The sequence below is a fragment of the Poeciliopsis prolifica genome, unplaced genomic scaffold (assembly GCF_027474105.1).
Source record: "Poeciliopsis prolifica strain line A6 unplaced genomic scaffold, Auburn_PproV2 SCAFFOLD003, whole genome shotgun sequence".
Taxonomy (NCBI): Eukaryota; Metazoa; Chordata; class Actinopteri; order Cyprinodontiformes; family Poeciliidae; genus Poeciliopsis; species Poeciliopsis prolifica.
In genome coordinates, this window is record NW_026562378.1 from 14,240,039 (window position 1) to 14,255,700 (window position 15,662).

Here is a 15,662-nt window from a genome sequence, read left to right on the forward strand (position 1 = left end):
ATGGAGTGATGCAGAATATCCAGAGTGTTGATAGGAGGGAACAGAGGTGATGAGGACGTGATGGGCAGGTGCGGCATTCAGAACAAGAACACAGAAGGACAGTTGGCGCCAGACTTTGCAGAGGACAGGAATGGCTGTGGTGAATACTTTCTTCCAAAAGAGAAAGGAACACGGTGACATACAAGAGTGGAGGTAGGAACACACAGGTGAATCACATCTTGTGAAAGAATTCAATGACTGCAGCGTTGTGGCAGGTCGTTGGTAATGAGTAGAATGCAATGACGTGTGATCAAGGGCTATGGCAATATATCTGGTCATATTTTATAAAATACCATTCTTTTTCCCAAAAAACAAATAAATGTTTTAAATCTACTGAAATAGAAGAGATGGTTAAGAATGAGGAAAATGAATAAACAAGGTGCAGGTAAATATGTCCAAAAAATGACTTGGTAAGAGTCTTAATAAAGAAACTATGTGGTAAACTGCTACTCAAGGACTGAATAACATCTCATTTACTGGTGCAAGTATTATAAAAATAACAATGATGATCACGTTTGTTTTTTTGTTTTTTTATTGAGGTCTATATTTTGTTTTGTTTTTAATTAATGTAACTAAAGTTGGCACACACGTTTTGAAATTAAATAAATATTATGAATAGAATATTTCGAAATTTTGTAATTAATAAATTTTTTTCTTGTAGATTACTTTGTAAATTTTGTAATAATGTAAGCTTTGTAATCATTTCCATAAACGTCTGCGTTCGTTTGCAGGAAATTGCGTAAAGGGCTGAAATAGTTGTTTTGTGCACCTCGGAAAAAGTTCCGACGAGCAACAAACGGTCGACAGCTTTGTAAATAAATATAACAGCACATTTTAGATTTACGAGTCTTGACTTTTATGTGTTGCTTATAATATTTGCTCCCGACTCATTTGAGTAAAGATCTGACATTACATTTATAGTATGTTTATTTTTTTTCTATAATAATAAGAAGAAGCTTTAAGCAGTAGTAGCCTTCAGCCTCAAGTCTGTCAGAAACAATTCCCGCAACAGCCAGACATGGAGAAGACATGATGAGAGCCAGGTGCTTTTATTTCTGAGCGCATAAGGTTGAATTGTCTCCTTTTTGTCGGTATGTATATTTTCTTCAAAACGCCTCATTCAAGCATATTGACAACAAAAGAGCTACTGTTAGCTTCTGTGTGCAATTTGGCTAATTAACTGCGACTGATTATGTGGACTGCGGTCAAACACTGTAAATCCTTTGTCCCGGAGGATTAGTTGTAATCTATCGCTGGTGGTTCATTCATCTGTTTAACATAGAAAGTCACCTCTACATGCAAGACTCAGCTGATATTATGAAGTGTAGACTGATGTGCAATGAGAACAAATCAGCTCTACTTTGAAGGTGTAATCAGAGGTGGGTAGAGCAGCCAAAAAGTGGAAATGGTGCCCAAGAAAAGTAGAAGTAAAAAGAAGCTATTCAAAAAATGACTCGGTGAGGGTTTTCAAAAAGAGAATATGGCAACACAGCTACTCGTAACATCTCATTTCATTTATGAAAAATGGGCTAACCTAAAAAGAAATAAGGTTATGGGGAAATTCTGGTATTTTCAGGAATAAGAGAAGAACTCAATTGAAATTAATAACATCTTGAAAAAGTAACAAATTCAGGTAGAAAAAAACAAGTTAAAATTATATTCTTTTTCATGACATAAAGCTGTTACACTTTGTGTTCACTGTGAATAATGAATAGAACAGTGCCTTGTACTTCCATTGGCAAAATGTTGTGTATATTTGCTTGACCTGCAAAAGTGTCCAAACAGTTTGTGTTTTTCTTGTGTATATTCTTTTTAAAATGCCACAAAATATTTCAGTGTAATCATAAAGAAAAAAACTGCACTTGAAGTTAGAGTGCTGTGTATTTAGTCATGATTACCTGAACAGGTATGTTACTAACTTCACCATATTATTCAGAGGGTGACCTAAGTAATATAGCAATAACTGAAAGTTGTCGTTTCCTGTCTGACTCTATTGCTCCTCACATGACATTCAAGATATTTTTACCCCAGAAAATCTATAACACCTCTTCTACTCTTTGACATTCCTGGATATTCATTTCCTGTGCATATTTTTTGCAGTCATCTCGGACAGTTTAGCTCATATCAATGTCTGATCTTTGACTAGGCCACTTTGATTCTTTTCCAGCCATTTGCTTTCAACAGTCCTGTTGAATCATCCAGTTATAGCTGTTGGGACAGATGGCCACACATTTAACGATTGCTGCTCAGTATATCAAATTGCATCTGTCATCACATTAGCCATGAGAACTATGCCTTTCAACAATTTATCTGCTGCTCTATGTATTATATTATTTTCATATATCACTTCATTTGTTAGTAACGTGTTTTGTTTACAACTGCTGTACACCACAAGTTTAAACTTGATTTACTTATTTTATTATTTTGTGTATAGGGGGAAAAAAGGAAATGTTGTACAAAAGGTTTTCAGACTCAATTTATCGTGTGCAACTTTCTCCAGGTCATTCATCATATCGATATGAATTTCCTGCGTAATCGTCTCGTTATGCTGGGCCTGATGTTGTTGGCCACATTACTGCTGTACCTGCTGCTGCCATCCATTCGCCAGGACAACATGGACCCGTCCAACGAAGCTCGAACAATCGGGCTGGTGGGAGCTGCTGGTCCTCCCGGACCCCCGACCCTCAATGTGTCCATTCGCACTGGACAGCTTCCCGGAGACCCCCCACTGTTTTTCCGAGAAGCGTTACCTGTGGATCGGGAGGGGCAGCAGATACTGCCAAAGTGAGCAGACTTTTGGAAAAGCAGTTTAACGGTTTTTAGCTGCAAACTGTTCTTTAGCATTTGTTGTTTGATTAGATTGTCGTCCTCATGATTGTCTTCTTATGTTTGAGTTTGCTACTCGGACGTAAGTTTGTGTAACAAACTTATGTCTCTGTTCAGGCTGCAGATGGTCCTTCTGCACGGCCAGGCTTTTACATCCAAAACCTGGGAAGAACTGGGAACTATGGCCGTGCTAGCAGCTAATGGATATCAGGCGTTAGCTATGGACCTGCCAGGTACACCTCGGACCTTACTTTAATATATGAGCAGTAACTGATAATATAAATATTTAATAGACATAAGATTAATTGTCTAATGTTAAATTAGACTGAAATTATAGTCGTTTAGCGTCCGCTTAGACCTTCTTTCAGTGTTCTAGTGTGGCTGCCATCCTGAAGAGGGCGCCACTGGTCATCTTGTATTGATTCAAAATTAAAGATGGCGGCGCCATTCCACTCCATGTAACCCAGAGACGGTAAAACGGTCCAAATGTTGTCCCGTGTGGGATGCAAGATTTACTTCATACAGTTGTTTTGTGAAATACATTTATAGTTTAAACATATGATATTTAAATACATTTAATCCTGTAAAGATTGCTTTAAAGCTAATCTAAAAATTTTACCATCCTATTAACTTTTATGTTTTCAGGGGTTCTATTGAAAACTGCTTAAGATATTTTAAGCGAGTGAATAGTACTGACACAACAAAAGAAAAAAGAACCCATACAAACATTTTCTTTTTAAAATTTACTGCAGGGTTTCAATAATTGTAAAAATTGTCAAATAAATAAAAGTAGTTGGTTTGAAATGCTTGTTTTCAACCACAGTGCCCTCTTGTGGTTGAAAGTATTTTTTTCACTTCAGTTGTCATAATCGTTCTTTCAGTGCAGTAACAATTTACTAACATTTTAACATTGCTTGTTCATGAAGTGTGCCATGCTACCGATACATACAGACTGTAACATAAAGAATACATTTCTTACACAGTTTTTACAGATTACACACATTTTCCAGTTACATTTGCTAAAATATAAATGTTATCTTCCATAAACCTTTCATCAAGGTTATGGGAAATCGCCAGACTCCGAGGCTCTAAAGACGGAGCAGAATCGGGTAGACCTCATCTCGCGGTTCATGGAGTCACTGGGTGTCAGGGCTGCTGTCCTTCTGAGTCCCTCGATGAGCGGACATTACTCCATCCCGTTCCTCATGAAGAACAGTGCTCAGCTGCGTGGCTACGTCCCTATAGCACCAGTTGGTACCCGGAGTTACTCTGCTCAGCATTACAAAAAGATCCAGGTGAGTGGACCCCTGTAGTGACTGTAGTGATCATTGTACATCACATAAACAAGTATAATTTAATATAAAGCACCATTGCATCAGTTATTTGTCAAGATATTAAAGAAATACTTAAAAATATTTTTTAAATTCTTGTTGTTATAACTCGTCTTCTTTCTTTTTACATTCTGACCTTAATGGGCCCCATCATGCAGAAATATCTACAGAAAATACTATTTATCTAGTAGCTTCTGTGTTACCCACAGTTTTATTATGTTAGGTGACATAATAACAAGGTTTTTGTTGCCATATGTTCTCAGAATTGTTAAAATTTTATTCTGTACCAAACTTAAGACTAAACCTCTTGATGAAAAGGGGTTTAATTTGAAAACTGCACACAAAGCTAAAACTGCATCAACTATTTTTTCTCCCTATAAAACATTAAACAAGTCATAACAGTTTTTCTTTAAGGTAAGTCAGACATCTTTGGCGTTGTTGGCCAGTGATTGTGTTCACACCGCTGAGGGAAGGTCATTTTAAAATTCCTGTTTAAATGCTCATGCCTCCCCCACAAAAGATTAGCAGCCTTCATAAGAACCACATTGGTTTCATAAAATGCTGCCGCTGGTATAAATTCTAGCATTGACATTGTCTAATCTGTTTGATTCCTTTTACCGTTTCTCTTTGTAGACTCCCACGCTAATCGTTTTTGGCGCCTTGGACACAAATCTGGGTGCCCAGTCTCACAAGAACCTCATCCAGCTTCCCAATCACGAGGTGCTGAAATTAGAAGGAGCTCGGCATGCTTGTTACATGGACAAACCCCATGAATTTCATCAAGGTTTGATCAAATTCCTTGACAAACTCAAGCAAGATATGTAGCGGAGGAGGAGGTGTTCAGAAATGTGAAGAAAAGATGAGCAAGGAAAAAGAAATCTTAACGCTTTGGAGATGACAAAATGTTTTAAGATCTTTCTTTTTCCTATCAACCCTTAGAAAGAGAAAAGGGGCATCACAGGGAATTTTGGGAGATTATATCAGATGTCAGTGTTATGAATGTAATGGGTTGTAAGTTAAATGGCCCCTGTAAATATGAGACCAGCTGCACACAGCTTGTCAGTTTACTCTTGAAAATAATAAAACTAGCAATGTACGTAGTTGGGTGTTTTACATGTGGGTCTTGTCTCTGGTTGCTTTTAAAGACATTTCATGTGTTTGCTTATATGTCACTATTTCAGCAGTTGGATAACTGTATATATGTAAATGCTGCTCTTGCCTATATTTAAAAGATTTTGTTGTACTTTGACATAGAGTACATTAGAAATTAACACTACTCTCAACTAACTAATATAATCAAATTGGTTAAAGAAATCCAAAATGATCGAAATTAACAAATTAAAATAGTTTTAACAAAATAAAACTAGAGTATTTAGATGGACATTTAGATGTTGTTGATAAAATTCTAGCAAATGTGGACAATCAAGCCAAACAAAAAGATATTAAAAAATATATATTGAAGCTTCTTGAAATGAAAAGTAACTGCATTGTTGTTCTTTATGCAAAATATTAAGAAACACTAAAGGTTTTTTGGAAGCCGTCATGCTGTTTGTTTTATATTGTGTGAACTCAGCTGGAAGGGACATGTTCTTTGAATCTCCACATTCTTAGCACTGTTGTTGTTTACATAAAAAAGAGGACTAAATTAAAATGTTTATTTTTTGTTACTGCTAATTTGTTATTCCCATTAATATGTGTATTGATATGTGTACTTTAGCTTTGATCTGTGAAATCCTCTCAGTAACTTCATATTTTATTAATAAAGTAGGAGGGACATTTTCTATTTATTTTTAACCGTTTTGACCGGTATGTTTAATGCTGTGAACAAGTTTAAATAAATGTCAAAACATTAAGGCAATAAATAAACTATTGCAATATTCAGATGTGTTTTTTTTTTATTTCAGTATGGGTCTTTGAATGTCACTAGTTTATAAAAATAGAAAATGTCAATACAAAACCTAAATGGTAAACACAGTATTGTAAAATACAGAAAAAAAGTGTTATGACTTGTTGATGCAAAAGTAGATTTGAATAAGACAGAAAATCAACCTATGTGCATGTATCGGATTAAGATTGGTAAATAATGAACTGGAAAGATTGTATGTTCATTAAAACTGAAAGATATTTCCCATTTGAAACTCAAGTTATGTGCATAGAGTGAAATAAAACAGAACAAAACTGTCATTAAAACCCTTTTTAATGATAAACAAATTATTGTGAAAATGCAGACTCATTTTCAGGTCTGAGTGAAAGCTAGTTCTCTAGTCTGTTTTCTATAGAGAAATGATTGGGCAGGACTTGTGCTATGAAAAGTATTTCACCTGATTTGTTTTTGAACAGGTGAACAAGGAGAAACTTGTCACACACGCATTCCTGATTACTTGCAGACTTCTGTCGGGAAACTACTTAAGAAGAACCTGTCTGACATCACAAAATAGGCTAAAAGATTTAAAAAAGCAACTAATTTAGAACAGATGAGAACATCATTAACATTTATTAGTCCAGAAAGGGTGCCAAAGCCATTTTCAAGCTTTCAGGGCTGCAGAATCAAAGTGAGTCATCATCCACAAACGGAGAAAACATGGAACGGTGGGAAACATTTTCAGGAGTGACACCTAATTATTAATATGTGATGTTAGGGTTAAAGTCCAGTTCTTATCTACATCAGTTACACATTATATGGTCACAGTTTGGAACAAAGCTAACATTTTCACCTGAAATGAAAATGCATGTCCCTGAAATGGATTCAAACACTAGAAACCTGGAAATAGTAGCTAGGAATAGGTATTGGCTGGTCTCTGGTCAAACACACTGGGATTTTATGCTGACATTTTTGCAAGGACAAGCGTCACCTTTCCTATTTATTTGAGGTTTTCCCTATTTAGCTAAAAAAATGTAACAAGGGAAATACTGAGATTCATTACCCATAGATTCACCTTTTTTGTTGTTAGTATTTCTGGTGACATAGTAGCCAAAACTGCATTTCTTCCGAACTCTAGAATATTAGCATCAATGAAATAGATTTTTATTTGAAAAAAATGCCAACCTACTAAAAACGTTTAATAATGTACTACATGATTTTGAACTCGATATTTAGTTTGGACTCCTTCACAATAATAACTGCATCCATGCAACAGGGATGCAGTTATTATTGCAACTGAAAAAGGTGATCAGCCTGCAGGTCTGCTGAGCTGTTAAGGAAGCCCACACTCCACTCTTCCTTCACACACTGTGACCTTTATTTCCAAATGAAATGCAAAATGATCTAAGAGACATTTGGGCCACTGAACAACAGTAAATCCTTTCTCTCAGTGATAAGAAATTTGTCAAGTTGTGCATGGTCCAGGAGTCGCTACATACAGAACTCTGAATAACCAGCTTGTATGGTAATGCCTTGTTGCGATTACCAACAGTCTTTTCTGAGGTTGCGTTTTCATCTTTATTTCCATCTTCATTTCATTTCATCTAATATTCCGATAATGTAATAAAACTTAATTAGTTTCACTTTTTGAATTAAATACATTACCTCTCTCATATTCAGAAATATATGCAAGTACTGAATAAGGACGCGTTACAGCTATTAAATGATAAATGAGCTTGCCATACTGGACGAAGTCTGTTTGAGAAATGGTATCGCCCAAATTAGGGGTGTTTTGTGTTTATTTATTTTTTTAAATATCGTGTTCGAAGAATCACTTTAAAGTATTTATGACTATTAATGTCAATATAAATTAGTTTAAACTCCAAAACTTTAGTTTTTTGGGGGCTTTTTAAGGGAACAAAGTGTTTAAGAAGAGGTGAGATCCCCCTACAGGCTGTTTACTTTTTGTGGGTTGACTGCCTCCGGTGAGTACAGCCAGTGAGTAATCTTAACTAATCCTTAAAAGTAAAACAAATATGCACATATATTCTATTTGACCTCTTGCGCCGACAGTTTGGCTCAAGCTAGTCAATGAGGAAGGAAGCTGCCACTGCTGCTGAAGCTCAGGTTACCTTTCACAAGGCTAGCCGACTGTTAGCGTGACATTAGCAGCAGAACTGAGAGCGGAAAACAGGTACGGTATCTGCACCGACAGCCTCCGGAAATGACCGAGTTCACCGTCTAAATATGAGATATGATTGGACACTTCTGACTTGTATACTGGCACAGTTGACCGTAAATACGTTTTGTGTTTTTAAGGGAGTGAAATCACACCATGCTACCGGACAAGGACGGTCCAGTCATTGGAGGGGGTCAGGGCTCCCCTGAAGGAGAGGACCCCTCTGTGACTCTGTTCAGGGAATACCTCCGTCTTAAAACCGTGCACCCTGACCCCGACTATGGTGAGACTCCTTTTGTCACAAGCAAAGTGAAATCATATGTTTAAATATCCCTCTAAACAAGTTTTGTTTGTTTTCACTACTTTTTATGTTGCTAATATTTGATCAATGCAAGTTTTTATGTGCTACTTATTGCACAATGCAACTTAGTTGAAAATATCTTTAAAGCTTATTCTATTGTTGGAGCAGGTTGTTGTATTACCCGCTTCTTTATCAAAGTCCAAGTTCTTATCTACATGAGTTACATATTATATGCCCACAGTTTGGCACAAAGATGACATTTTCACTTGAAGCAAAAACGTATGTCCCTGAAATGGGTTCAAACACAAGAGAACTGGCAATAGTAGCTAGGAATAGGCATGGACACCAATGTTGATGTACACAAAGATTGTAAGCACCTATGAATTCAATTCCTCAATTTTTTGTATCATGCCTGCAGTTTAAAGTTATTTAAAAGAAATGAAATGGAAATCTAAATCTCTGTCTGTATGGATCTTAAGAACATACAGAGATTTGTGCTTAAGCTCTGTCTGTACAAATCTCTGTACAACACATTGCTTTTTCTGGTACAAATACATTATTAGTTCATACCTGCTAACAAAATGGGATGTTCTTGACCTCCGTACATTATTTCCGTGCTGTTTTCCACATTTTGTTGCCTCAGTTTTGTGAAAAAACCCCTCACAGCAACACAAAACCATAAAAAAAAAAAAAACTAACTTCTCTGTCTCAAAAACACAGTGTCAAGAAATTCAACCTTGCCAATTTTGCTATTTATATTTTTGCTTGGAAAATTAGCTTGAGAAACTGTGTTTCAGCGTATTTTTTGTGGACACTCTAATTTTGTCTTATTGGGATTTAAAAGTCTCTAAAACATGCAGAAGTGTTATAATATAGCTGGTTTCTGAATTAGTATTTTTTTATTATTATACTAAACTTTCACAGCAGTAAAGAACCAACAAGAAAAAGATTAGTGCCAGAGAATTTGAACATATCTATTGATGTTAAAACCAGCTGTGTGTTTTTCCATTTGTAGATTCTGCTCTCAGGTTCTTGGACAGAATAGCAGAGGAGCTGGAGCTTCCCATGAAAAAGATTGAGGTGATTTACTTCATGATATGATCAGATGCAAGCAATCTGTAAGCTTGTGACAGATGTTTTGTAATTCACCCGTCCGTCTGCTCTCAGGTCTGTCCAGGAAGAGTTGTATCTATCATGACATGGGAAGGGACGAAACCCGCCTTAAAATCCGTCTTACTGAACTCCCACACAGATGTTGTACCTGTTTACCAGGTACGAGCTTGACCTCGGTTTTGTGAGTTACTGTCCTGTTATTACCTGAGACAGATGAGTAAGGAATAGACTTGGTATCAATCTCTTCTCCAGGAGCACTGGAAATACGATGCTTTCAGTGCTATGAAAGATGCTGAGGGTAACATTTTTGCCCGTGGATCTCAGGACATGAAATGTGTGACTATACAGTGGGTATAAAAATAAAAACTGCCATAATAGCTTCTTTTGTTGAACAGAATTTTGACTCTAGTTTTGTTGTGATCTTCACTTGTGTTTATGTGCAATGAGAACAACTTGTTTAATCACTGAACCTGCTCTCTTGTCTGTTCAGACGGTTTCTTTGTCATAATACGTGCTGAGTTTGGTATTTGTTGTCTGGAAAGATACATTCAGGCGGTCAGAAGACTGAAGGCGCAGGGATGGAAACCAACACGGACTGTGCATTTAATGTTTGTTCCTGGTAAGTTATTTGACTGGGTCCACACTTCATACATCAGCTATTCAGGACTTTAGAAGAATGTCATAAAGCGTCTTTCATTGGAAAGTCTGATAGGATGCAGAAAGACAAGAAGGCTATAAATATGACACCTTGAGGCCTCTAAGTCTAAAGAACAACAATGAGGAGAATCTAGAGGTTTAGGAGTAATGTCAGAAACAGTCTTTTTGCTCTCCTACCATCATAAACCTCCAGATGATGCTAATATGTGCTGGACCTTTATATATGCCAAATCGCTTTTTGTCCACTGTTATGTGTGTATAGTAGAGGACGTGTGTTGCTGTGGGCTTGTTTTACTTCTTAAGAGCTCAAGGCGTTATGAACACTGAAGTGCCAGGGCATTTAAAAAATAAAAATGAGCCCGCTCTTTGTATCTGTAAAGTGTAAGTGTTTTTCTGTAATGTTATTAAATACATTATAACATTTATGGAACAAATTTACAAGGGAAAACTATACTTGTGGCCATTGTTGAAACCAACTGAAAAACTCGATGTAACTGTTTAAAACTAGATAATCTTTCAGTAAAAAAAAAAAAATGTGTTTAAAACTTTCACAACTCTGATTATGAGATTTATTTTTTCAGATGAAGAAGTTGGAGGCCATAAGGGAATGGAAACATTTGTGACGCATCCAGAGTTTCAAAAGTTAAACATCGGCTTTGCTCTGGATGAAGGTATCTTTATAATTTTTTTTATGCATTCCTAAAAAAACATGTATTTGGATTAAATTAAATTGAGCCCATAGAAAGGTAGTTACGAAAAACATCTGGACTGTAAATGAAGCATACTTAACAAGTATTATGTAAGAAACAGGATAACATTTTAAGGAGGAATTACTATTTAATCATGTAAGAGATCAAAGTTGTGTAACGCATATCTTCCTTGAAGACTGCTCAATAATCTAAATTGTAAAAAATCTTTGAAGAAATTGTAAGTCTGAGACAACATGGGTTTCCTTCAGAGTCTAACATTTTGTCCTGGTATTTTTCCATCCTGGATGCAAATGGAAAATGCAAATATAGCATGGATTTTCTTATTGTTTGGATTCCCACTCTTTAGTCTCCATCCCATAATATAAAGAGATCTGTCAGTCTATCTGGTTTTGTAGAAATACTTGCCATAAATTCATAGTGAACTTATTTAAAACCCTTTTCAGAGACTGAACTTTCTTGTTTGTGTTCTGGAGGTCTGGCCAATCCTGGTGAGGCTTTCACTGTGTTTTATGGAGAAAGGAACCCCTGGTGTGAGTATTCAACACATATAAGGATGTAAGGCTCCTGCACGGCTTTCAGTCTTTCTGCCCAAGAATGAAAAGAAAACCTGACCACGGTCTCCTTTTCAGGGATTACTGTCCGCTGCCCGGGAAGTCCTGGTCATGGCTCTAGGTTTGTGGAAAACACAGCTGCAGAAAAACTTGTAAGATCCTTTCATTTTTCTCCCAACATGTTTAAAACATTTTTCTTAAAACATTGTGTGCACTGAGGTTTTTTTTTTTTTTAGCTGAACTGATCATTTTTAATAGTATAAATCACAAATCTTAGCATAAATCAGTTGTATAAAAGTAAATCTTCTGCCAAGCTTACAAGCAATAAAATCATTGAATCACAAATTTTCTCATTACAAAAACTGAGACAAAACAAATCAGTTTCTTTTCCTTGTTACAGCGACAAGTCATCAACTCTTTTCTGGACTTCAGAGAGAAGGAGAAACATCGGTGAGATAGTTTAGATTCCCCTGCATTAAATCGTCTTTTATGTGAAAGTCTGAATTTTTTTTATATTGCACATTATTCATATTCCAGCTTGCTTTAGTTTAAAATGAGTAAGAAAGTGTGATGTACTAGTATTATTAGTTATGTTAAGAAATGTAAAAAAAAAAAAAGAAACCTTTTTTTAGTAATATTGAGCTTTGAAATTTCAATATCAATTTTCAAAAGCGATCTTGTCTGAGTAAACTGTAAACAGAGTTTTCAGAGGTGCACAAGCTGGCATCATATTTTGTAAATAATGGCGTGTGAGGCCAGCTGAGTACTTTCATTTCAACTGTCGCAGTTTGTTTGGGTTATTGGAGACTTCCTCCATCATCTTGTGGTTTACTCTCAGGGCGAACTTGAACGTTCAGGTATTTTTCATGGCAAAATTTGTTCATTTGAATTTTCTTTGAGACGTCTTTCACTCTCTTACCAGACTCAGAAGCTGCTGAGTAAAAAAGTTGTAAACGTAAACAGCTGCTTTGATGTGGCTGCGTTATTTTAACCATTTTGTGTGAATAAATGTGGAGAAAATCCTATTTTTCTTCTTTACTGTGGTTTGCATCATGCATTACTTTTTACAGACAGTTTTACATTTGTTTTAATCATTTTACTTCTATTTCCAGGTGTTATGCATAATTTATATTAAATATCCATGTTTGTCCTGATTTAAAAAAAAAAAAATTTTTAGCAGTTGTAGTTGCCCTCCTGTGGCAGTCATAGTTTTCCTTTTTGAATGTGGCGTTTCTCACTGCCCTTGTTATGTCTGGCAGGTTAAACACCAGTGAGTGTTTCACACTGGGAGACGTCACCACTGTGAACATGACCATGGTTAAAGGAGGCGTGGCCTACAATGTCATCCCAGCTGAAATGGATGTCAGCTTCGACTTAAGAATCCCCCCCACAGTAAACCTCCAGGTGCGTAATGCTGCATTATTGACATGTAACTCCACAGCGAAGAACCCTCATGTTTAATGTAAACGCTGAACATTAAACATTCAAATTCCTCATCAGGAGTTTGAAAAGCAGATCAAGCAGTGGTGTAAAGATGCAGGAGAGGATGTCACGTATGAGTTTGCTCAGGTCAGTGAATTTCCTCCAGGTTAGACAAACAATCTACTGAACTATGTGATCGACTATTGGCTGCTTCTCTCAGTGACTCATTCTTTGCCGGTTTGTTGGGTTTTGTTGAATGAAGCTAAATAGTTTCTTTGCAGAAACACATGAACCAGAACATCACATCCACAGCTGAGAACGATCCCTGGTGGAGCGCATTCAGTGCCGCCTGCAAGTCATTGTGAGTACTTTGCAGGTCAGATGTTGACATGTAAATCCTTCATGTCAGATTATTTTAGGAGTTTTTAACTGTTTGATCAATAAGTTCTTTTTCTGGGATGCAAAAACCAACTGGAACTAAATTTGGAAACAGGGTGCACAACTTTGAATTGAGGATAAGAACTGGGAGTACTGCGTTGGATTTTATGTATTTCACACCCAGAATTATACATAATGGCCTAAATATAGTCATACTCATGGAACCCTGTGTTAATGAAACAAAATGACCAATAAATGCATTCTTATACAAATTGAATTTAACTCTCCTCAAAGTTATTTCAAAAATGCTGAGCTTTTGGATCATTTGCCTCCACTTATTACATCTGCTTTAAGTTTCCTGTGAATCAGTTCTCCTGGTGTACAGTAAATGTGAGACTTTTACTTGCATGCAGTACTCAAGCATAACATTTAGATATTTTCATTTGTATTTTAGTTTAGACAACCCATCTAAGGTTTTTCCTTCATAAGTTTTCTCAAATCTGCTGCAGATGCTTATAAAATTCTTGTTCCTGTGTTTGGCGAGGAACAGTTTTATTTATTCATCACAGTGCCTGGAAATGCTTTGCATTTGTTATGTATCATACCATCATCTCCACTGCAGGAATATGACTTTGGAAAAGGAGATATTCCCAGCTGCCACCGACAGCCGTTTCATCAGAGCAGTGAGTATTAAAAAAAGCCTGCAGCCTTTTTGTGACCATTTAAAATTACACAATTGAATCAGTCTTTGTCTCTGACCTGTTTTTTAATTACTCCAGGTGGGCATCCCTGCTATTGGCTTTTCGCCAATGAACAGGACCCCCATTCTGCTGCACGATCATAACGAACACCTGAATGAGCGAGTCTTCCTGAACGGCATCGGCGTGTACGAGAGGCTCATCCCGGCTCTGACCGCCGTTCCTGCCTCGCCTGACGAGGCTTAGTCGATCTTTAATCCTCTCCGAAACACTTTTCACTGGCTATACGAATATTTAACTTGAGGAATTTGCAGAGATTACCAAAGAATAACAACATGTACATGATGAAGCCAAACTGAGCACTTAAACTTTGATACTTCTTAATTTTGAATTATTCTCAGGTAGTTTTGAATTATATCCATTTGCATCAGATTCATATCATCCTAAAGAAAAAAAAATCACCTATTGTGCTAAAGATTGTTTTCACTTGTATAACCGTTATATGATGAAGATCACACATCTATTTAATTGTAAATGATTATTCAGCAAATACAATTTTATTTAATAAACAATAGAATAATGAAGACGTTTGTTTTGTCTTTCACCCAAGTCTTACTTTTTTTCCACAAATGTCAAATTTGACGATCCAGAGCTCTGGGTCTCTGAAGCTCTTGCTGAATTACGATGAGTCTCATAGTTGCTTTTCAGATCATATTATATAGTTTTCAGCTGAAATCACTTATTGCCCAAATTTACTCTAAAACATCTTAACGAAATGAAGAAAACAAGTTGAAGTAATTTGTCTGTGGTTGGCTCTGTTGCTTCGGAATGTCAAGATTTAAGTCTGATGTTTCTTTTATGCTGGCATCATTTGTCTTTTATGAAAGTTTTGAAGTGGCAATTTATGTTGCATAATTGCATATTTTAGTGTGTAATTTGGATTTTGTCAGGGACATGCTTTCAAATTTGTACCTCAAATTCAGTAGTGGCAATGGGTCTAATCAGAGGCCACATAAATGAGAGGTTTAATTACAATGTCTGTTTATTGCAAGCAATTAACCTCCACCTGAGGTGCTAATCTGCCTTTGGGACTAAACCGATTTGCAACGACATCAATAAATACATGATTAAAGCCATCAGTGCTGCCTTTAATTTGAACACCTCAAAATTAGAGTCCAGTGGGGAGAAAAAAAAAAGAGTTCAGCCAACACTGTCTTGATAAATTACAGCTATGAACACTTGAGATGACTAATTTAGTTGACAACACAGAAAAGAGAAATTAATCTGGGGTTTCACACTGTGGGCACTTTCTGAAGATTTTCAGTACAAGAAAATACAATCAGGGGAGCCTAATTTCAAACTAGTATCAGATCCACAGGGTGCAGCGAGCACAAAGAATTAATTCACTTGAATTTGGTCAAATAAATTGACAGGAATAAGTTTCTCAGCCACTGCTTTCTTGTTACTGTGTTGTTTGTTAATTGATGTTTAACTAGAAGGAAGGCAGTGAAAACAGGGAGGCAGAGACATGTTCATATTGTCCTTTGGCAGATGTTTCCACTCATTTGGCTGAAAATACTCTAGGGGGTAAGAAGA

The 15,662-nt window shown here is 36.4% G+C and overlaps 2 protein-coding genes across 2 annotated transcripts; both read left to right on the forward strand.

Moving 5' to 3' along the window:
* Positions 1–715: 715 nt before the first annotated feature.
* abhd14a (abhydrolase domain containing 14A) lies at positions 716–6,075 on the forward strand. The gene is made up of 5 exons (XM_055026599.1): positions 716–1,130; positions 2,540–2,823; positions 2,983–3,098; positions 3,925–4,160; positions 4,830–6,075. Exons 2-5 carry the CDS (start codon positions 2,558–2,560, stop codon positions 5,019–5,021), a joined length of 810 nt encoding a protein of 269 aa, XP_054882574.1. The 5' UTR covers positions 716–1,130; positions 2,540–2,557; the 3' UTR covers positions 5,022–6,075.
* Positions 6,076–8,023: 1,948 nt separating this feature from the next.
* Positions 8,024–14,650, forward strand: LOC129357121 (aminoacylase-1A-like). The gene is made up of 16 exons (XM_055026600.1): positions 8,024–8,042; positions 8,131–8,251; positions 8,377–8,519; positions 9,553–9,617; positions 9,705–9,809; positions 9,903–9,997; positions 10,193–10,269; positions 10,889–10,978; positions 11,491–11,547; positions 11,647–11,720; positions 11,969–12,018; positions 12,828–12,972; positions 13,069–13,137; positions 13,272–13,351; positions 13,991–14,051; positions 14,148–14,650. The coding sequence occupies exons 3-16, from the start codon at positions 8,393–8,395 to the stop codon at positions 14,310–14,312; spliced, it is 1,260 nt and encodes a 419-aa protein (XP_054882575.1). The 5' UTR covers positions 8,024–8,042; positions 8,131–8,251; positions 8,377–8,392; the 3' UTR covers positions 14,313–14,650.
* The last annotated feature ends 1,012 nt before the right edge of the window (positions 14,651–15,662 follow it).